At 47.1% G+C, this 23,577-nt stretch overlaps 1 protein-coding gene across 1 annotated transcript in view; it reads left to right on the top strand.

The window, feature by feature from the left end:
* The window catches only part of LOC125959238 (thyrotropin-releasing hormone receptor-like), a 27,518-nt gene extending 18,697 nt beyond the window's left edge, over nucleotides 1–8,821 (top strand). The window contains exon 4 of the mRNA XM_049692050.1: nucleotides 7,531–8,821. Within this exon, the coding sequence (XP_049548007.1) occupies nucleotides 7,531–8,821 (1,291 nt within the window). The remainder of the gene's footprint in view (nucleotides 1–7,530) is intronic.
* The last annotated feature ends 14,756 nt before the right edge of the window (nucleotides 8,822–23,577 follow it).

Genomic DNA, 23,577 nt, shown 5'->3' on the forward strand with positions numbered 1-23,577 from the left:
CCTTCAATTGATCAACTTTCTTCTGTTGTCTTTCGAGAGAATTGAATGGACCCGGGCCTGGGTTTGTTATTGTGTGTCGATTGGTGAATCCTTTCTTGGCCACTCGAAGCCACTCCGTCATCGATTAAAGGATCGACGGCTAGTATCGTCACAGGCAAAGGGACATGCATAAAAGATGACGACCAATTTGAGACGATGGTGATGACGTATGCATGGGTCAGCTCTGATTGACGATAATACCGTCGAGGGATGATCTACCCGAAGCATCGAACCCTCATATGCACATTCATTGCTCTTTACGAAAACCTTGTGTACGATCTTAAAATGATCCTTTGATTTATCATTTCAAACATAAAAGATATATTTGTACCCAACATTGCATTTTTAGACAGCCTTTTCAGACAGTCAATAACCTTGCTGGTTTCGGATAATTTTTGAAGTCAATTGTCGACACATTTATAAATATTTACCCAATTTTCCATTATAAATTAGAAAAAAGGGTTTTCCGTTATATTTCACTTTAAAAAAATAAAAAGATCATTTCTTTTCTCATCATTCGATCAACATTCTAGTCAGGCGATTCAATACGATTTAAAATCAAAATGGTATTACTGGTGTCCGTTTCTGCTTCATATTTACCAAATCAATTCCTATTGGTGGAGGTTTCAACCTTTTTAGATAATGTGACTTGTTTTTTTAAGTGACGAACACTAGTTTGTTATCTGTCCTTACTGCAATGGTAGCTGGTAAAATCTGGTCGGAAATCTAACCGGAGCGTAAGATAAAAGGAAGAATAGAATTTGTTTGTTGAGGCATTCTATTACAAGTGCTAGCGAATTCGTCACAAGCACGCCGCCATTTATGATGCAGGAACATGAGTCTTTCAAAATCATGATTTTTTTATAACCTTTTTATTTTTTTTTACCTACAAAGAACCAAGAACCAAAGAACCACCAAGCCGAATTTTTCCCCCGGGAATTGATTTTCACGAAATATGAATCCGCCCGTAAGACACACTTTCGGAAACGTTTTATCCAAATTCAACAAAGAAACTGGCCGTTATAACAAACAGACCAGATGCCGATGTGCTTCACCATACCAAATCAGTTGTTCCGGCAGCTAATCGTCGACCTTCGGCTAAACAAAGGCAATTAAAGTGCCCATCGAATGCGCAGCCATAGTACGGGAACCGTTAATGATGAGACGCCGCCGAGATCAAACTCCCAGATCCGGCGCATTCGTATAGAAGGAACCATACACCATCGGCATCCCGAAATTTATGAGCTCTCGCTCAAGCAGTGAGCCCCTTTGCGAGCCTGTCGGTTGGACCAATTTATGGCATCAGCGCGGCCGTATACCGTGTGTTTGTGTGTGCCAATGTGTGGTCCTCAACTCGCATTGATAAACATTATGACCGCCTGTTGGACAGGCGGCATTAAATTCGTCGGCTTTCGATCGATCGATTGAACCAATCGAACTATCTGCTCCTCCCATAGTTGCCGGACACGATGGAGTCATCGAGCGATTCCTGTTTAGTGTGTACCGTTAAAGCTACTCTTGGCAAAGCTTTGGCACCTCCTACGATCTATGCTTTGCGATAACGCAAGACGCTGGTATCTTACCGGTAATAATTCATTCGTCGTCGTCGTCGTCGTCGTCGTCTTCGTCATCTTAAGCTTACGAGCGCAACGATGACGTACTTACATAAGCGATAACCATCTAGCCGCCAGGCGATTCGCTTCTTATTGATCGGATTGGAGTTTCGGTTTTTGGTACTCTCTGCACGATCAGCTCGTCGAGGGCGTCTATGGTTTGATATGGTGTTTGTGTGTCGTCGGCGTCGTCGTCGTCGCCGCCGTCGCCGCCGCCGTCATCACCGCCATCAGTGTAACGTTCTTAAAGGATTGATTGTGATAAATGGATCCTTGCTGCTCTTCGTTCCGTTGACCGAGGAAGAAAAGGCTAACGATGAATGTCGTCGCCCCTCGCTGGTAGGTTACGTTTCGCGACGAGCACGTAATTTACGACGTAACGTGGACACTGTGAGAGTTCCATCCAGCAGACAGCCATCCAGCGCCTTAGTGATCGTTAATGAGAACGCTTGTTGGTTGCCTTTTGACAAACGGACCACACATTACATAACGGAGCTCAGCGCTAAACGACGTTTTGTGTTCTCGCGCCAACCGCAACCTACACATAAGACGCTTCTGTTGTTCGATCCCACGGTTTTGGCCCACTGCGTAGGGCGCCGTTAATGTGCTCGCTAATGCGACGACCAAGACCAAGGCGTCTTTGTGGTGGTGATCTCCTTTAAGGATTCCCTTTCGGGTGCGCTATCGGATACGGTCATCGAACGTCCACGTGGCTCCAAGACAGGGCCCAAAATGAGGTTAAACAATCATCCGGAATGATGGTGAAGGCGTACGTAAGAGGCCAGCTATACTATGTTCGTCCTTACGTCGTCCTTACGTCGCGACCATCGCATCGCGGGTGTTTAGCATAAAAAGGATGCTAAAGCCTAAATTTAGCCGACGTAGCGCAGTGTCACTTTCGTTTTTGGCGCGCCACCACCACTGCCACCATCAACCAGGACATAAGGAAGTGGGTGTGTTCGTTTGATTATGCTTTCGGGTTTTTCGGGCTGGTGACCATTTCACCACCATTTCCTCGGTACACATGGCGTGTTGCTAACCGCCCAGTGCTGTTGATGACGAGGATGATGATCATCACATCGTACATTCGAAGGACCGAGGAAGGGGAGAGTATACAACAAATGGGACGAAGATCAACATAGTAACGAAGTTGAAAAAAAAAATGGACACACGCACACACGCAGAGTTCCGGCATCAGCGTCATACGCTCCAGTCCGGTACGGTCACTCGATAGCCGTACAAATGGATTGGAAAATCCGGCTGAGGGCCGCGATAGCAGCAACAGCCAGTAACAGTGGTGGAGGCAGGTCAACCAGCCGGCCGGTCGGCCGGCCGGCTAGCTGTCTTGTATATGTATGTGTATTGCGTCGAGAAAAGGAGGTGAGGCGAGGCTTGGGGTCAGCGGCAGCATAATATGATGCGGGCATCAAATTTCAAGAGCCAAGCTAGCCGCTGATTGACGTCTTTCACTTGGCCGACCTTAAATCGGCGTACCGCTTGCTTAACCGTGATTGTTTGCCCATCGTTGTCGCCGTCAAATCGGCATTACTGGTGCCCGAGATGATGCCCCCGGCCTTTGACCGAGGTTTTTGGGACCTTTTTTCTCATATTTTTTTTTTCATTTTGTTTCCTTTTTCGTTTGTTGCTGCCTCGTGTGCGAACCAAGGCTTTTCCAGATGCTGGAAGATGCTGCCCGGCCTTTTTCCCTTTGCTGGCACGGACTCAACCGTGACTGGTTCACGCCTCTTCTCTGCGGCGGAACAGTTTTCCAGCTCAACGGATTCTTGACGCCACGTGGCGTGGGGCGCCTGAGCAAGATGGCATCTTTTGCGCGGGAGTCTTGGAATTCGATTAAGAGAGCATCCGATTTCTTGCCACCGTTCGCACTAGCACTCGTAGGGAGATCGAGATCGAGAGGCAAACGAAAACAGAAATCCGGCATGCTCTGGAATCCTCTTAGATAAGGTGTCTATAGGTTTCGGATTACCACGATGGATGTTGCTGGAATGATTCCCCTTCCTATGTCCGCGATTGATCCAGTTAATTGCAAACACCCAATGCTCAATGATGAGTCCAAAAGCAATCAATTTTTTACACGATTGAGGCGATAATTTGTGGGCCGGCCAAAGAATATGGAAACGTCATCCGTCGACAGATAACTCATTTGTAACAAATTCAGTCAGCAAAAGAGTCATTTGTAGCAAAAAAACTAGCCACGTTGGTCTTCTTCATCGAGTACGATTCGAGAGGTACACGCACACACACACACACACACACACACACACACACACACACTCCCAAGAGGAAGGTTTTATCGCGGAATATTTTAAGGATTTATCCAGATACGAGCAGAGAACCGAAGCGGTTGCTTCTGCTGTGAACGAGCATGCAATAGACCAAAACCACTCCCCGATCTCTCGATACAGCTGTATCGATCGAGCATTTCGGAGGCTTGTTCTCGGTGTCCCTTTTTCGGAGGAAAAGTGGTCTCGTCATCCCAGAAAAGCCCATCATTTACTGGATTACTTGAATGTAAGGAGCGATATGGGGGCCGACTCAGGCCTACGCCGGTTGCTGGTTTGCTCCGGAAAGACGGAAAAGCGGATTCATGTTTGTTATAGCATTTACACGGTGCCCTGCGAAATGCAAAAATGGCGCCAATGAATCCTCTGGACGGGCGTATGCCGAAGATGCGATACAAGATGGAGAAAGCTAAGCAGTAGCGAGAAGCAAGGACCCGGCGAATGGGGCGCGTTTGCTGATTGAATTCATGGGTGTGTGTGTGTCATCGAAGCTTCACTTTCGCTTCGGAGCGTTCATGTGTTCCAGGCCTCGGGCCTGATTCATTCAGCTCGTGTGTTCCGGTGGTAGGCGATTGAGCGTAAGTGTGTGAATCTGTGATTAAGCATGCGGGAACATTGAATAACGGAGCAGAACGAATGGATTCGAAGAAATGAAAGCACGGGTCAATGACCTATGTGCTTTCGTGGAAGTCCCCTTGAAACAGCTGATTAAAAGCAGCAACATCCGAGGGATGCGAGAGAAGGCGCTGCGGTGCGTTTACGGGATAACGATTTCCCTTTGTCATTGTTTCGAGTGGAAATTGATAGCCATTGAGACGAGACAGGGAGAGAGAGGGAGAGAGAAAGAGAACGTAAAAAACGAAAGAGAAAAAGAGACCGAGCGAGAGAGGGTTCGCTGTCGATCGATTGTGTCAAGTGGAAATGGAAAACGCAAACAAAAATGATGCTGACGTACCGTAAAATGGCAAAAAAAAACATTCCCGCCGATGAAAACGAAATCGAGACGCATTCCGTCCCGTGCCGTCGGTGACATTTCGATTGTTGACTGTTTTTCCCTTATTTTGAGCGCGCGAGTAAATTTCTACTGCCCGTAGGAAAAGCGATACCGTTGCTGCCGGTGTTCGATGATGTGGTGCTAGTCCGAAAATCGTGACGGGATCATGAACAAATCAAAGTAAATGCTTGGGTGTCAATGGTTTTTCTTTCACCAGCGAACACCGATAGCGGAATGGTTCGGGGAGAAATATTTGACTAAACTGAAATCACGACCTAAAACGTGGGTTTGTGGAAGGGAACGAAGAGAGGTGACACCCTCGGACTGTCAACATTCCACAGAATTAAAGATTGTCTCATTTCCAGTCTGAATGCACTCTGGAAATGTTACAACAGTTTTCGTTTAGAACCGATGTTGAAAACGTTAATGGCGTTTTGTGCAGTTGTTTTGCAAGGATTCATTTCGGTTTTTGTTTCGGTGACAATTAATTAGTTTGATGTGACGATTTTTGGGCACATTTAATTCTATATACAAAATCCAAATCCATTTAATAATCGTATCCGTATCAGGTCCAAATTTGGTTTTTATTAGAACTTGTTTACTCTCTACCTAACTAATTCTCTTTTTGTACTAGAAAAAATCGCGATGGGCGATTTAAAATTAGCTAAATCAGAAGTAAATGGTATTATATTGATATTACAATGAATGTTCACTGAACACTGAAGAATCCAACGATATAGATGAATGTTTGTGCTTCCTAGGAAATTTTAAAAGATTCTGACTGTGACAGATGTCCCAAATAAGTAGAAAAGGCAATTCATTAATCAAGCTAAACGAACGGTCCGTGCTATGGATATTTAGTTTCACCGATCAAATATTGTCATGGAATTTGCTGAATGGAAACTTCAGGATTATAATAAACCGGATGTAATAAGGGACTCAAAAGGGATACCATACCATTACCATCACGATGGAATACTCGTTTGTCTATGTTTTGCTTCAAAATAATGTTTAAACTATGTTGACAGGTTGGAGTGTCATATTTACCATCAAAGTTTTTTCGAGACAAAGCTGGTTTTATGCGAGAAGAACCGTATTGAACGCTACGCAGATTTTAAGTTAATTTCCATTCCTTCAAATGGTCCACCAGGCGCCTCCATTTGCTCCATATGCTACCGCTTTGAACATAAACCATACAACATGGAATTGCTGGTGATGGTACTCTCTGTAACAAGTTCGTTGTTTGTAAGCAAAAAAAAAAGAACCGACAGTTGAGACAGTTTGGTTTTCATTTATTCGTCTACCATTAACCAGCGACTCTGCATGTAGCTTCCCGTAACACCGTAACATGACTTACCAAGTGAAGCATTACAACTAAGTATAATGAGTGCAGAAGAACAAGGGTGTCGGTGCTTAACTAACCCGTGCGAACAGTCGTATCTTGCGCATAATAAAAGGCCAACAAAATGTCTTATCCGTGCGAAGGATTGTCCATGTCCTATCAAACTACCAGCGCCGTGAAAACCCATAAAACGGAACGGAACGAACGAACTTAGAAGCCGGAATCGGTGTGTCGCGCTGCGGTCGGTAGCTACGTTGAAATAGACGCAGGACAGAATATAAAAATTCCTCCATCGTCCATCACTCGATCGTCCCCAATAATCTGGCCACCAACCGCCAGAAGATGCAAATTGCTAGCCGCGGTAACCAACGGCGCAGTCAGCGAGAGAAATTTGCGATAACATTTTATGGTGTTTTGCTGGGTTATTACTTCACAACCGAAAACCGATTGTTTTAAAATTCCGAGCCGCGCCGATGAGTGGATAAGATTGGAATTCATCGTGCCGAGGAAGTGGGTGAAGAATTTACTAACCGCCACCGAGACCAAGTCGCGCCAAGTGGAATGAGCCGTTGTTTTTTTTTTTACTTTTTATTAATTTCATTGCCTGATCGTGCCTACGTCAAAGTAGGAACGAAGAAATCTTTGAAACGATCACCAAGTCATAATTTGGATGATAATCCGGATGAACACGCCTTTGTTGAGACGTCTACCCGAGGATGGCCGAAAACGGAAATGCCACTTGACGCAGCTGATGGTTCCGTCATCCGTGTCATTCGTGGCATGGTGGCAACCGTAAGTATGACGTGAATTGTGTTTCAGACGTTTTATGAATTTGTGTTGGTTCTATCACCTGCGACGGAACCTTGGAATGCACTGTGCTACGAATAAGGAACATTTCAGTGGACAGAAATGGACATCGGAATGTCCTAGACATTTTTAACGCTGTCATTAACATTGTATCGTTCTCGCATTCTCGAGATGATTAAGAAAATTTTGTGTCAGCAAACCTCGAATTGACTCAACAACTGTCCAACGATATCTGTAAATTGCTATTTACAACGTATTTTGAGACATGATCATGTCAGTTCGCCCGGACAGACACATACCTTCCAAGCTTCTAAGCTCGTTCTGTTCACTCTGTCCTATAAATGCCATAATCTTCTCGACGACTCACACATCCATCACGTCACGTTTTTCCCTCGATGCTGTTGTTGCTGCCTCTGCTGCTCCGGTATCCAGTCCCATTCTGTTCTTCGCGGAGTACAGTGTGCAGCCGTACCTGGACGGTAGCCGGGCGGCCATGTGCCTGACCAAAGCGTCGAACGGCTGGACCTTCACGTTCTTCCTGATGACCATCTCGCTGTTCTTTGTCCTTCCGCTGGGCGTACTCGTCGTCCTGTACGCGATCATCGCACGAAACCTGATCGCGAGCGATCGGGCACGGCTCAAGATTCGGCTCAGCAAACCCGAACTAAGCCACAAGGCCCGGAAGCAGGTGGTGCTGATGCTCGGTGCCGTCGTGTTGGCTTTCTTCACCTGTCTACTACCATTCCGCGTGCTAACGCTCTGGATCATCATCGTACCGGAGGAAACATTCCAGCAGCTAGCACCGGAGCGGTACTACGTCCTGCTCTACTTCTGCCGCATCATGCTCTACCTCAACTCGGCCGTCAATCCCATCCTCTACAATCTAATGTCCTCCAAATTCCGGAAGGGTTTCCTGCGGCTGTGTAGCTGCGTGCACTGGACGCACCGTGGTCGCACCGGCCGAAAGTGCCGTAACCGTTCGGCTACCTTCACCACAACAACGACGACCACCACGACCACTAGTACGACCATCAACGGCGCGAGCAACGGTATGGCACCATCAAGCGGTACGTTCCCGGAAGCAGCTCCACTGGTGCTCGGGTTAGAGGGGTTGCTGTTGGGATCGAACGGTGCCGGCCATTACTGTGCGGCCATTACACCGAACTCGATGGCACGGAACGGCCCAAGAAAGCTCACGCAATCGTTGGATGATTTGCGGTACCAGCTACCATCGGATCGTGGAACGGATCCGGTCGGATCGTCGTTCTATCAGCTCAACCTTATACGCCAGTACTCCAGCCCGGGACTACTGGTGTCCTTCGGTGGTGTCTCATCGACCGCCGCACTGAAGCGTCAACACAACGTTACGTTCGACGACGATGCCAGCGATCCACCGCCAATACCGACACCGGATGATACCGAAGAGGGTGGTGAGGTGGTAGCCGCCCTGCCGAATGCCGAAGCAGAGCATCTTCTGCTCCAGACAGAACCGAAAGACCGACAACAGCAACGGACAGTACGAAGGGATAGTGTACCTAATCCATTGAAATTGAAATTCGCACGGTTTGTACCCTGGCGAGTGGCCACTACTGGCCACGATCGTCGCTCATTGAGCGGCCAGACTCGTGCTAGTACGCAGCTGTCGCTGGACGAAAGTTTGCTGGCAGCAGCGGCCAACGCCGTCGCTGCTGGTGATACTACTTCTGGGCGCAGCAAAGTTTGACAATTGAAACCATTGGCCAGCGGCCTATCGCTGCTCCTGCTGCTGCTGCTGCTGCTGGTGTCGAAGTCGCCTAACCATAGACTACGCCTCGTCTAGGACAAAGGAGAGGACAGGGACTGGGGGTCGGAAAGTGGCAACCATTGCAGGCCCTTTCCCTTCTCCCTTTCCAATACAGTAGTTGATGCATCATTCCCCAGCCTACATCCCGCTGCGCTGTTTCGCAAGCGAGCCGAAGCGTTTCTAATTGAGTTTCGTTGTTTCGTCGGTACGGTGGGTGGTACCGGAATGACCGTCTCGACGACGACCCCTGAGCTGACGAAGATGACGAGTTTGAAGGTTAGCCCCCGGGACCGGACCGACCCGTTCGAGCCGGTGTCGATGAACTTTCGCTCGGGAGCCCAAGTCCTGGTGCCGACAGCGACACCAAAGCCGGCGAAGCGATTTTCATATCCCAGCCCCATAAAAGTGACTCCCGAAAGGGGGGGTGTCCCTTTTCGTCGTTGATCCGGTCCCAGAAAAAGGGACCGCAGAGCAGTGATACCAGGGATGGAAGGGACAATCCTATCGAAACCAAACGGTTCGCGTTGTAATGCGCTTTTGGGGGGCTTTCGCGCTATCGTCAGTATCCTCTAACGGAGAGAAACCACCAGGAGTGGCACCACCCTTACCGGTGACAAAGGCGACACCGAAATCGCCGGTCAATCGTCGATCGGTTCATTGCATTTATTTAACCTTCGATCCTCGAGAGGGTAGCTAGTTCCGTACCTTACGGCGGTAATGGTGGGGGAGCATCGAAGCGTAAGATTTTCGGTACGCACGATTAGGATAGCCTAAGCGATAGGTCGATGAGGGCTCAACGTTCGAGCGACATTCTGTTACTTACTTTAGCGCCAAGCGAAATAGGATTCCAGGATGTTAAAGATGCTTCTAAGTGTTAAAGAGAGAAAGTGAAAGAGACGCTCGATTTGTGCTTTTATGTTATGTTTTGTTATGTTTGTTGATGCTCGTTGTAAGTTTTGTTGCAGTGCAATCGCAATGCGAGTGGTAGGATTCGAGACCAAAAATGAACCCTCAACTCTGAGTGCGCTTAACCGTTAAGCCTCCGTTTAACGGTTACCTAAACCCATACTATTCCTCTCACTCCTTCTCCTTCTCAACTCCCTCCTCAGCGACTCAGAGTAACGTAACCGGGACGCTTTAAAACGATGAATGTTACATGTTTCTGTGATCTCATTGAACGTGGTTTAAGGTACGAATTAGCTAGGCATACCGATACCGGGGGAGTGTAGAACATATACATATGATATGACGCTATATTATTATGTAAATATAAGAAATTAACTATCGTACCACACCGCTAGCATACCATCCCGACTCGATGGTTTAGAGCCACAATACACTTATACATTTTGTTCATTGATAATCCGTTATGTGAAATATTTATTTTCTTTAAACATACCTCATTGAAAAATAAATAAGAAATTTCCAAATTTAATTAAAATATCAAAACCCGAACTTGACTTGACATTATCGAAGGATAAATTGTTTCTAGTTATTCGTGATCGTAATGATCGTTAGACAATGTTTTAGGGTTTTTAAATAGGAGCTGGTAAGGTGAACTGTTTAGCGACTTTCTCTGCAATTTATCGGAATCTGCCTAAAGTCTCGAAGCGTTTTGGCGAGCAGACTGTTGTTTTGCTTAAGAAAGGCACTGACGAAGTATTTATTTTCACATGCATAATAACGAGTGGATGTTTCTGGTATACTAACCATAAATCATACCACTAAATCATAATTCGTTTATATTCGTATGCAACTTAAATGATTGCTCTTACAGTGTCGGATAAAAGTTAAGCAACTGAGTCAAGGTGTATGAAAAAGCGTTCAAAATTTTAGATTTCAACTAAACTATACAATTTCCGACTCAGCTACTGAAAAAGGTACCTATTTACGATATTTTAGGACGATTTCAGTTATTAATTTTTTTCTAAATAGCGCATTAGCACGATAATTTCAAAAAAACATTATTTTTTCATGCGACATAAGTTAAGCAACTGAAAGATATCAATTCGTATTTGCTGATTGTTTCAGTATTTCGTTGCGAATCCGTTATTTTTAATTACATCTACACTTCTTTTGGGCATAAATTCAATCAATTTGTTGATCGTTTCCTTGGGAATTTCACGCCAAGCCTTGGAAAGAGTCTCAAACAATTCAGTAGAAACATTCGGTATGAAACATTCGTTCTTACTCGGCGAATTACAATTTCTCAAAAATGTTCGGTTGGGTTTCAATTAGGTGAGCTAGATAGCCACGATAGAACTACAATTTTGTGATTTTTGTTTATTTTTTTTTCAATTTTGCAAGTATCGTTCGGGTCATTGTGCAAGCATGAGGAAGCATCACACTTTCTATAATGTCTCTGTACATTATTTCATTGATAATCCCTCGAATTCAATGAAAATGTCCCATACCTTGCCCAGAGAAGCATCCAGCAGAAGCATTAGTTTTCTTGCAATATTGCGAATGTAGTCTAGTACCAAGTGGACGTCCAGCTCGTTTCATATCATCCGAATTAAACAGATTGAATATGGATTCATCACTAAACAACACTATTTTTTAATATTGAGACATCCCAGATCAAACAACTCATCCCAAAATGAAGTTATACCTTCGTTGTTGATGTACGGTTTTTTTGCTGGTTTGCAACTGAATAACCCACCGTCTCCCAATCGACGCAGAATGCTCTGGGAGCTGATATCCAAGTTTAATTTACTTTTTATTTCCATTCCTGATGCAAACGCATCTTTGGTCGAATACCATTTAATAATGCGGTCCATGTTGGGTGAAGTTTTTCAAAGACGAACAGGACGCAAAGCCTTTTCAACAGTTCCTTTTGCCTTATAACGGCTTATTAAATAAGAAACTACTGATTTATCTTTGTCAAAAGCTTCACTAATGTATTTGTGAGAATTTCCCTGAGCGATTCAGGGGTTCATTTATTTTGTTTTCAATCGATAGAATAGATATTACGCGACATTGTATCGTTTTGAATGTAACCGAGTGTGTTTGGTGTTCAAAGGCAAAAAGAATACTAAAACTTCATAAACCTTGCAAGATTTAGCAAACTTACAAGCTAATAGACTACTACTATTCAGAAATTCGGCATGTGATGAACAATATCTTATTATTTTTGCTCCAAAATAGCCAGTTGCTTAACTTAAGGGGGGGCTTTGGTTATTTCGGGTTCAAAAAAGCCTTATTTTTGACGATTTTTAGTCCAGAAACCATTCAACTTAATTTTTACAGGTGAATGTCATATTAAACTACAACTTTTCAAGAATATTTGGTTCTATTTTGGGGAAGATTTGATCTAAACTACGTTCATGGCATCCAATCGAGAAAGGCAATTTTGCAAAAATGTACTTTTTGCGGTGCCCATCGTAGCCACGCGCTGGGTCATCTGAAACATACAAATGGGTATTCTTTTGTTAGATTATAAGTTTATCCAGGTAGCCCCGTTGAGTTTTTGTTGAATTTCCTATTTTTCGATTTTTGGCAGATTTTTAAAGTTGAAAAAGTGTTACTTTTTTCGATGTTGCCTCAAAAAACGAGTTTTATATAATTAAAAGAATTATCAAAAAAAAAGTATCAACAATTTTTATAAAAACTCGACGGGGCTACCTGACAAATAGTGTACAGATCATGTGTTCAAAATTTAAAATCAATCGGTCCAGTAGATTTTAGGCTACGATGGGCACCGGTTTTGAAAACGTATGTTTTGGGAAACGCGATTCAAAGTTGCGAGATGCTCTGAGCCTTGTATGAAACTCTGTTTTTCAAAAATCAATATATTTGTCAGTTTTGCTTCGATTGATCCCAAAACTTTACACAATACTCTTGAAAGGATAAGCACTCATAAAAAAATGTTAAAAGTAAATGCGAAGAATTAAAATAAAATACCGAAGCCCCCCCTTAAGTCGCATGAAAAAAGCAATGCTTTTTTGAAACTATCCTGCTCATGCGCTATTTAAAGAAAAATTAATAACTGAAATCGTCCTAAAATATCGTAAATAGGTACCCTTTTCAGTAGCTGAGTCGGAATTGTATAGTTTGGTTGAAATCTAAAATTTTGAACACTTTTTCATACACCTTGACTCAGTTGCTTAACTTATGTCCGACACTGTATGATGTTTATAAAACAGTTAAAGTGAGCATATTTCTCTTTCTCAAATAGAGATGGCTCAATGCTTTGATTTATGATGTGTGTCTACTTAATAGACAAACTATCAAAACGAAACCAAAAGTACAAAGGGGCTAAACTATCCTTTAATACCTTCAAGTGACAAATTTATATTCTAGGGACAATGGATACTTATTAGAATTATCCACTCTGATTATCCTCTATGATGGAACATAAAATAGCAATACCAGCCAAGAGCAATCTGTTCTTACATTCCTCTGTTACAGTTACCTAAACTGGTCAATTAGTTAACCTTCACTACTTCCTGGACAGTGGACTAGCTTGACTGAGCGAAATCCGAGTTGGTCGAGTCACGAGGAAGTTTGTTCCATCCATCAGTGTGCTCCTGGTATGCTACTGACAGGTGCCGGCAGAGAACCACCAGATAAGCACAGTAGATGCTGGACGAACAGTTCAAACGCCCATTCGATGCAGACACTCTCCCATCGGTTCGTCGAATTTAAATCACTCTTAAGGGTCCACCCTCCTTGTTCGCAGCAACAGTTGATGCTGGTGCGAATGAACAGCTAGCGAAGGTCGAGTATGAGTGACTAGTCCAGATGAATCGCCCGAGCGCTTCTAATCGACGACACTAGATCATAAATCACGAGCACAAACACCAATAGCCCCATTGATTCGCAAGTGCTAATGGCCTGAGAGACGACTTCCTTCCTAATTGACCTACATCACCAACAAGCACCGTTCCGCAATCATTTAAGCCATCGACACGCTGACACTATTATCTCCCGTAGATTCGCACGCAATTTCGGTAGACACATTAGATAAATAGAAAATCGTTCTTCGTATCCTTAATGTAGATGTGCTGTGTTTAGCTGTATATGCACATAGAGGGATTGTGATTTATACGAGCACCTCATTAGACGTTAATGATGCAAGCGAATGTTATTAGATGTTTAGTAGTCACACAACCGGAATGGTGATTCTTGCATTAAATGGAATTCTATGCTGTTGTTATCTAGCGGGTACGAACAGTCGATCAGCGTTAAATGGTAAGCTATAAAGAAAGGTGCATTCGAACACAGGTAAGATGAAAAGAAAACGCATCAAAACACATATTTACCCGATACAATTTATTACCCTATCACCTTTTAACATAGTAGAATATGTTTTATAAATTTTTAGTATTTTTGCAAATGTATGGAATGGAATGGAGCAGAAAAATATTAGAATGTTTCTATAACCAATGGAGGTTATAGAATCATAAACTGATCTAGCGTTATACAACGCATCTAAACACTAGTTGACTACACTCCTTGTCAACGTCCAAGGCACTGATTGACCTTCTTCAACAGAGGGTATTTATACCCAAAGTTACCATCGAAATCATCCATGTCCATGGTCCACACCATTACTCCACCAAGATTACGATTAACCGCATAGTTACACTTATCAGCAATGCTATCGCTGTCATCATAGCTCATCCACTGGTCACCAGAATATGCGTACGGTACCTTCTGTGTGGAATCCCGAGATCTGGTCCAACCGTTTTGCAAGTTCTCAAGCACTTCGTAGTACGCAAGGATACCAGCTTCTTTGGTGTACCGTCCCGCATTTCCTGCTCCTATTGTTGTATCCCGCAGATCATGGTCACGTGTATTGGCAAGTTTGAATGTTTTGCCGTACGCCGGAACACCCAGTATCAGCTTGTGGGCTGGAGCACCGTTACGACGCCAATACGAGACGCTATGGTCGATGTTCAGCTGTTTTTGGTATTCACTCCTATCCGAGGGCCCGGTATACAACGGGGCATTGTGGCCAGTATAACCGTTCCCGTAATAATTATAATCGTACGTCATAAGGAGAATGTAATCTGCATGACGTGCGATACCGGGAATATCGTACGGCACCGACGCTTGTGATTCACTTGGAACGACGGCCACTGTTAAAATAAGCCCGGCACTATGTAGTTCACTCGCCAACGCTGCTAGTAACTGAACGAAATTCGAACGGTCACCGCTACTCGGAACTTCCCAGTCTATATCAATTCCATCGAAACCATGCTCCTCACAGAATATTCTCGCATTGGTGGCAAACACTAATCGAAGAAGGGAACTGGCAGCCACAGCTCCGAAGTATAACGAAGAATTCGCACCTCCTATGGAGGCTAGCGTTTTGAGCGATGGATTGATATATTTCAACTCGTTGAAACGGCGAATATTACCATTATTTACGTCGAGCCAGCTATCCAAAAATGTTACCGAACCATACCCATCGATACCGAAAAAGGCGTACAACAGATGATCGCATAGATTTGGATCGATGTCATTTACGATGAACTTTCCTCGTCCCTCACGGTAGGCTGACCATGAGCTGACATAGGCGAAAACGTGTTCTGATGGCAAATAATAGTACGCGTTAGCTTTCATTCTTTATTTCAAGACGATCGATACTTACTTCCTCCTCTAGACATTTCGAAGACCGCACAACAAGAGCACAGGCAGACATTGACGGTTCTTATTGAGTTCTGTCCAGTATTTATAGTGCAGCAGGATGAGGTCAACGCGATAAGCAGTTAGATAAGATTCGGTGCTGGGGTATAAAATACTACGAATTGTGTTTGCAAGCTACTTTTCCCCGCAAGAGATTATTTCCTAAAATCCCTTTCCGTTTTACTGGAAAAGATTTGGTTCGTTAGATAACACTCGGCACAGGGGCCAAACGCTGGGCCCCTTATTAACAACAACATACAAAAGTCGCACAGCACTGCGTTATCTGGTTTCTACTTGTTCGGCTTGATAAAAGATTTGCGTAATATGTCGGCATGTCACAATGAATCATATAGTGTCCCAGGAATTTGCCACAGTCTCCTGCCTTATTGTAATCGTCTCAATACCACCTTTTCTCGAAACAAACCTTAGGTGGATTCCGGAAAAAACAGCATTTTTTCTGAAAAGCCTCCTTCTCCTCCACATCGATCCCTGCATGTGCGATGCCATTGAGTGGAAAGGAGGCGATAATCCCGGATCGGGATACTTACAGTGGATCATCCGCGTGTAATAAGTAGCGAGACGGTGTAACTGCTTTAGTGCGTCCGACGTATTAATTCGACTATCAACAATCCAACCCACGACTACCGAGTATTAACCTATATTATAGGTCACAACCTGATCTACTTCCGAGAGGCGAGTGTATCTTTCCCGTTATCTTTCTGTGCCCCTCTGTGCCGGACCCAAGGTCACCCGGTAGGCCTTTGGCGCGTCCATCGAGTCAGCTGTTTCCAAAGGGCCGTTGCGATTCAGCGAGCCGTTTGCGCTGACCAGGCGGTTTGGCTGTGCTTGGCTTTAGCTGCGCGGTTCTAGGCCGACATTTTTTTTTTTTTTTTTTACAAAATCTGACCATTTATTTTTTTTCCTTTTTGCTACTTATCCTATATTTACATAAGAGAAAAAAAAAGAGAACGGTCATCTCTCCAAGCCCCCCTCCTAGGCTGGCATTGCCAGCACCTGATGGCGACTAGAGGCCCATGGGGGCCTATAGAGGGGGGCCGTGGGCCTGTTTATCTGCCCTGACCTTCTGTCATTTTCCTCTCCCCCTGGCACGCTTTGCCTTCGCAGCCTCTAACAGCAGCCGTGCTGCCCCGTTCCTCCCTCCTACTCCTTCACCGCTTTAGGCGCGCTCGTGCCGCCTTGCGGTGCTGCCGTAGGTCACGGCACCGATTCCGCTCTAGAGCACGCAGTGCCCTGGTTTGCTGCCGCCGTTGCAGCTGCCCTAAGCTCGCCCTCCGCACACGTCTGTCGAGGCACACCGTAACAACCGTGCCAGCTCTTGCCCCGGCAGCCGCCCTCCTCCGTCCTCTGTGACACGGTCGCATACCTGCCACTCCACACCCATGCCGCAACCGCACCCCAACCACTGCTGCGTCCCTTGCTGCCGCACTAAGGGACTGTCGAGGCCGTGACTGAGGCGTCCGCTGCCTGCGTTCACGCCGCTGCACCAATTGCCGGTGGGCAGCTTCCCGCTCCTCTGCTCTCATCCGAGCAGCTTCAGCAACGGTGCTTGCACTATCGACCTTCCAGCGCTCCTGCAACTCGGTGGTGATGAACCGGCACGCCTGGTTTATCTCTCTCCAGCGCTGCGGGCTGCGCAGCAGCTCCTCTCCGAGATTAGCAGCAGTGACCGGGAGATGGCCACCATGCCCGAGTAGCGTCCTACGGGTGTCCATGAACCGAGGGCAGTCAAACAGCACATGCTCGGCTGTCTCAGCTACCCTCAATCGGCACTCATCCAGGCAATGGGGGCAGTCCGACGACGTGGCAAGCCCTTTGATCTGCATATGCTCTCGGAAGAAGCCATGTCCCGAGAGCACCTGGGCCAGATGGAAATCCACCGAGCCATGCCCCCGTGCCACCCATGGCTCCACTTCCGGCAGGATGTTGTACGTCCAGCGGACGTAGCGACTGGCCCCCGGAGCCGTTGCTGCAGAACTCCATCTCTGCTGCCACAGGAGTATCGTCTGCGCCCGCTCCTGGTCCCTGCCCGCCGCTGTTGCTCCTTCTCCCGCCTCTGCCCTCCGATAGCACCGGACGTCTTCTTGCAGGAGCAGGTCGATGGGCACCATCCCAGCCAGCAGACTTGCCACCTCCACCGAGACCGAGCAGAATGTGCTCGCAACACCGCGCGCTGCCAGGCCTTGCGCCCGCGCCAGCAGCCGACAGTTGGCAGAGTTAGCCAAGGCTGCTTCCGCCCAGGCCGGGGCGGCGTACCTTATGCTGGCTAGAGCAGCTGTGGCAATCAGCTTCCTCTTGCCGCTCGTAGGTCCGCCATGGCGCTTCATAATCGCACTCCTCAGAGCTCTGGTCACCCGAGTTGCTTTATCGACAGCATACTCCACGTGGCTCTTCCAGCTGAGGTGATCATGAATTACCACGCCCAGGTACTTCAGGGTCGTACCAGTCCTCACTGTGCGACATTGAGCATCGTGTGCTGGTTCCCCATGTTCGCCCGGCTGATGACGATTGCCTCCGTTTTCGATGGGGCAAGCTTCAGCGACTGCTGCCCCATCCAGTTCTGAATGCGGCGCACCTCCTCCTCCACCCTCTTAGCTGCCAGATGGGGCTTCTCAGCAGCTGCCAGCACCACCAAGTCGTCCGCAAACGCGAGCATCTGTGTTTGCGCCGGTTGCACTACCGTCAGGACATCGTCGTATGCCACGTTCCACAGGGTGGGGCCGAGTACCGAACCCTGTGGCACACCAGCCGTCATCTCACGGGTGACCGGGCCTTCTTCCGTATGGTAGGCCAGCGTCCTTCCCCGGAAGTAGCTCCCAATGACTCGCATCAGCCCACTTGGAACGTTCCTCCGATGCAGAGCGCCTCCCACGGCAGTCCAACTGACTGTATTGAACGCATTCTGGACGTCCAACGCCGCAACCATGCCGAACCGCTCAGCCCGCCTGTTGTAGTGGCCACGTTGTATGGCCCCCCTACCGTGCGCAACCACCTGCTGTACCGCCTGTACTGTGGATCTCCCGCGCCGGAATCCAAACTGCATCGGGGAGAGATGCGGTCCCGCCGGGTCCATTTCCAAGTGTTCCTGCAGGCGATTCAGCACTATGCGCTCAAACACCTTTCCAAGCGTGTTGAGCATGCACAACGGCCTGTATGACGACGCCAGACCGGGTGGCTTCCCAGGCTTAGGCACTAGCACCAGCCTTTGCTCCTTCCACTGGTCCGGAAAGGAGCCCTCGTCCAGCAATCGCTGAAACAGCCTCCGAAAAACTTCCGGATACCGCCTCATTGCAGACTTTACTGGCAGATTCGGTAAGCCGTCCGGACCGGGGGACTTGTGATGCTGCAGTTTTGTGGCGACAGCTATCACCTCTCGGCACGTAACCATTCCGAAGGGCCCGACGCCGTGTCCAGATACTTCTTCTGGCCACTCCATGGGCGGATGCCGCGGAAAAAGCTCCTCCACGATCGCCTCCAGTAAGGTGGGTTCTATCGCTTGCTGCTTTGACGTACCCTTGACCCTCCGCATCACCATCTGGTAGGCGTTACCCCAAGGATCATTTTCAACAGAGTCCGCCAGCTCTTGCGCCTTCCTCCGCTTGCTGGCAGCGATTGCATCTCTCAGCATCTTCTTTCTGCGCCGATACACTGCCCTCCTCCGTGTTCGAGTGATCGCAGAGGCAGGTTTCTGCAGCCTATGGAAGGCGCGCTGGCATGCTCTCCGTTTCACCGCAATCTCGGGGGTCCACCAGTACACGGGTGCTCTCGGGACATACTTTTTTCCTCGCCGGGGCATGGTCTCGTCGCAGGCCCGTACCAACTTCCTTGTCACCTCTTCTACGCTTGTTGAAACTTCTGCAAACCGCTGGACCTCCAGCGACCGGAGAAATGTGGGCTCGTCGTACTGTGCGGTCTTCCACTGACGTCCGCGTGACGACAGTTTCGCTGCTCCCTGGTGTCTGGTGGCTGGTGTCACTGGCGAGCGCCGTTCCTCCATCTCAAACCATATAGCTGCATGGTCCGCTAGGTCACCGCGCTGCTCGACCCTCCAGCTCTGTGCAGGCACAAGTCCTGAAGTGGCGAAGGCTACATCGACTATTGAGCTCGGTGCCGCGCCGGTGCCAAGGAACGTGTGGACATTACCTCGATTTAGCTGCTCCAGCCCCAGCTGCTCAGCCATGTTCCGTAATTCTTCACCTCGCCAGTCCGTTCTAGGGCAGCCCCATTCCTGCGCATGGGCGTTAAAATCTCCCGCTACCACTACCCTTCTTTGCCCCGCTGCCACAAGGGTGATCCCTTCGAGCAACTTGGCGTACTCCTCGTTCGTGAACCGCGGCGGGGCATAGCAAGTGATGATAATGATGCCACTCACTTCCACAGCAACCATGCCATCTATGTTCCTCGAGAGGACACGCTGAATTGCCCTATCTCCGCCAGCGAAGATAGCAGCCAAACAGCCTGGATCTGTCACCCATCGAACGTCGTCATCCGGCACGCGCTTCCTGTTCGGGTCCGATAAGATCGCCACTTGTATACCATTTTCATGTGTCATCTGCACCATCATGTCCTGGGCTAGCCGGGAGTTTCCTACGTTTACTTGCAGCACCTTTAGGTTGAATGCTTACAATCTTTGGCCCCTACCCGATGGGGGCCACCACATACCGCACATTTCACTGGCGCGACGCACTTTAGGCTACCTTGGCCTTTCTGACCACAGCGAATGCAGAGCCCCGAGCGATCCTCTCCTTTACAATCCCTAGCCTGATGCCCACGCTCCAGACAGCGATAGCATCGCTGTAATTCTTTCGGCAGCGGGTCGAGCACCTTCGCGGCACACCTGGTGTGCTAGATTTTGAGCTTCTCTCGAACCAGCTCTGGCACCTTTCCGCGTGGTATTCTGAATCGCGCTATCCATAGTCCGTTGGAGGCGCGTGTCATTTTGGGGGGAACAGGAAGGATCTTCTCTTTGATCCTCTCTTCCACCACCTTGGCCACTAGTTCGGCATCCGCCATCATGTCGATATCGAATATGCCGACTATAGCCATCTCTCTTATTACATCTGTTGTTGCCGCAGTTGCGCCAGCTGCGTTGGCGATTACCACTTTAGCATCGAAACTGTTTGCCGAACGTTTGATTGTTGCCAAAAGATGCTCTTTGGCACTCATCGCTTTGGCGCACGGCCGCACATACGTCCAAGTATGTTTTCCCAGCGACTGGCACGATGCGCACCACATCCATTCGAGGCCTTCGCTTCCGCGTTACCTCTTTAGTCCCCGTCTGTTGTTGCCGCTGCTGCTCCTCTTTCTGAAGGCGTTTAGCATGGGCCATTTCACGGCGCCTCTTCACTACCTGCCAATCGTAATGATTTGCCGGCCGGTCGCCCATCTGAACACTGCCGTCGCTATCTCCGTCGTACTGGGCCTGCTGCTGTTGTTGCGACTGACGACAGGGAGCCCCTGCCCGCAGTACTTCCGCTACTTCTTCCCTCATTTTTCCGCAGAGCTCGTGCATCATTTCCTTTTTAAACTTCGTAAGCTGCAGTTGCAACAATGGTTTTTCTTGTCGCTGCGCCAACTGTTGCTGCTGCTGCTGCTGCTGCTGCTGCTGCTGCTGTTCTTGTTGTTGCTGCTGCCGTTCTAGGCCGACATTGCATGCGTCATCCGTAGCCATGCGCAGATTCGATGTTGCGCATCGTCTTGTTGATTAACGGTGACTCGGCGTGTGTACTAAACCGAGCTGCGGCCGGGCTCCATGCAATGCCCTTATGGCCGAGTATGCCGTGTGTTCTGGGTTCACAGGCGACGGCGTCATGACTTCCGGGACTATACTCCAGGTGCTTCGGCCGGTCTTAACCTGTCGTATTGGCCGGTCTTAGCGTTTCTATGACCCGGCCCTTTGCTCTATTGCCTTCATGGTGCGCTTCTCTCGCCACCGTGGTGCGCTTTCTGGCTCCTCCACCTCTCACTTCGGCCTCCTCTGACTCACTGACGCACTTTCTCTCCCGGTGGACGGACTAGATTCCCTGGAGTGACCCGAACGGAAACGAATCGGCGGTGAAAGGTAGATGGGGTCGCTTTAAACGTCGCTTATCGCCTTACGATGAGTCAATCTCAGCCATATGTACCGGGAATAGCTTACTACACTAAGACAACTTTCTATAGCCGCCCCCACATTTCTTTCGTATCTTCCAAACCGTTTAATTAATTCAACTTCTGATTTTGGGAGATTTTTAAGAATCCCAAATTATGAATAAAACCATTTAGTTAAGTTGATATTTTGTGATTAGACAATTTTAAGGATTTTTTTTTCGACCAAACACGATTTTTGCGCTGTCAACTTTCTATAGCCGCACTTAGAGTTTTAATTCCATCAGACGGTTTTCCGGCAATGTACTCATGCAAGCAGTATCAGAATGTTGAAATAAGTATTTTATTTATATTAAGTATTGAAAATAAGGATCTACAAAAATGCGCAATTTCGCAGCGAACGCCGTGAATATCAATTGCGATAATGAAGGACTACCAAAATGTTGTGAAACTGCTGTAGAAACCCACTAAATCGCTGCAGATATTCATATTCCTTTCTGCATCTTCCAGTTTGCAAGGAGACCATCCCTACGTTTTTGCGTACTAGGCCTTACATAATCCGATCAAACATGAATTAGTCTCTACAATCTAACTCTTATATACCAACAGAACACCTTGAAATTAGTAAGATTCACCATAACACGTCAGTGGGTACGGTGACTTCGTGCTTTGTCTAGCTCTTCTACAGATGAAATCTTGAATATTTTGAATAACAATTGTTTTCTCTGGTTTTTTCAACTACATGTGATCTTTTTAAATAAAAAGATGCTTAATGTTGATAGTCCCGATGATTTCACAGGCAACTGGCGTAATTTACGAAATAAACAGAAAGATTCCTTCTCTCGAGTTTTTTGACATAAAACTCAAATAACTAGGTTGTTATGTTGTAAAGGGCACAGCTCAATTTGACGTCTATGACTTGTACTACGATCTTGATAATCAAATACCAGCTCAACGGACCTTTTGGGTACGTTTTGGCGCTCAATAACTTCTAAAAAAGCAGCAAGCAAGTTTTATTTATTTATTTATTTGTCAGTATTTGGTCAACGGGCTAATATGCCTACTTGACCTTTTAATTAACTTAAATCTAATTCGTTAAAGCTAATATACAATTAGTAGGCATCCTAAGCTATTCATACGTCAAATGCGTGTATCATAATGATGACCACACAGACTTAAAAACGAGCAATACTAACTGAGTTCCGGCACGATGCGACAGACATGTTGTAGTCAAGTAGTGACGAGAATTTGTGTACGAACGACAGATAACAAGCAACGGATCATTCGAACCGAACAGTGAAGAACGTGAAAACAACGAAAGCTCATAATCGGTCCACCTGCGCAGGCGTCTATCCGGGACAAACAACCTCAACTGGGACAAGAGGGACGGAGAATCAACATTAGCAGTTAAAACATTGAATACAAAGAGGACTTGAGCAGCCTCACGGCGATGCTCGAGAGGCCTGAGACCCAAAAGTAGGCAACGTGTATTATAATCGGGGATATTTTGCCACGAGTACCACCCGAGCTTAAAGATAGCCACTCTGGTAAACTTCCGCTGAATGGTCCTGTCCGTCCAACACTGATATTGTGGGTGCCACACAATAGACGCAAACTCGACAATCGGACGAACAAGTGAACAATACAATGATTTGAGACACATGACATCGCGGAATTCTGAACTCATAAGCAAGAAAACGCCAGAATTCACACCAAGTCGGTTAACAATCCATGCTTTAATACCCACAAAATCGTTTTTTTGAGAATGGTCACTTCTTGGACAGTGGACTAGCTTGACTGAGCGAAATCCGAGTTGGTCGAGTCACGAGGAAGTTTGTTACATCCATCAGTGTGCTCCTGGTATGCTACTGACAGGTGCCGGCAGAGAACCACCAGATAAGCACAGTAGATGCTGGACGAACAGTTCAAACGCCCATTCGATGCAGACACTCTCCCAT

This window comes from Anopheles darlingi, chromosome 2 (assembly GCF_943734745.1).
Source record: "Anopheles darlingi chromosome 2, idAnoDarlMG_H_01, whole genome shotgun sequence".
Classification (NCBI taxonomy): Eukaryota; Metazoa; Arthropoda; class Insecta; order Diptera; family Culicidae; genus Anopheles; species Anopheles darlingi.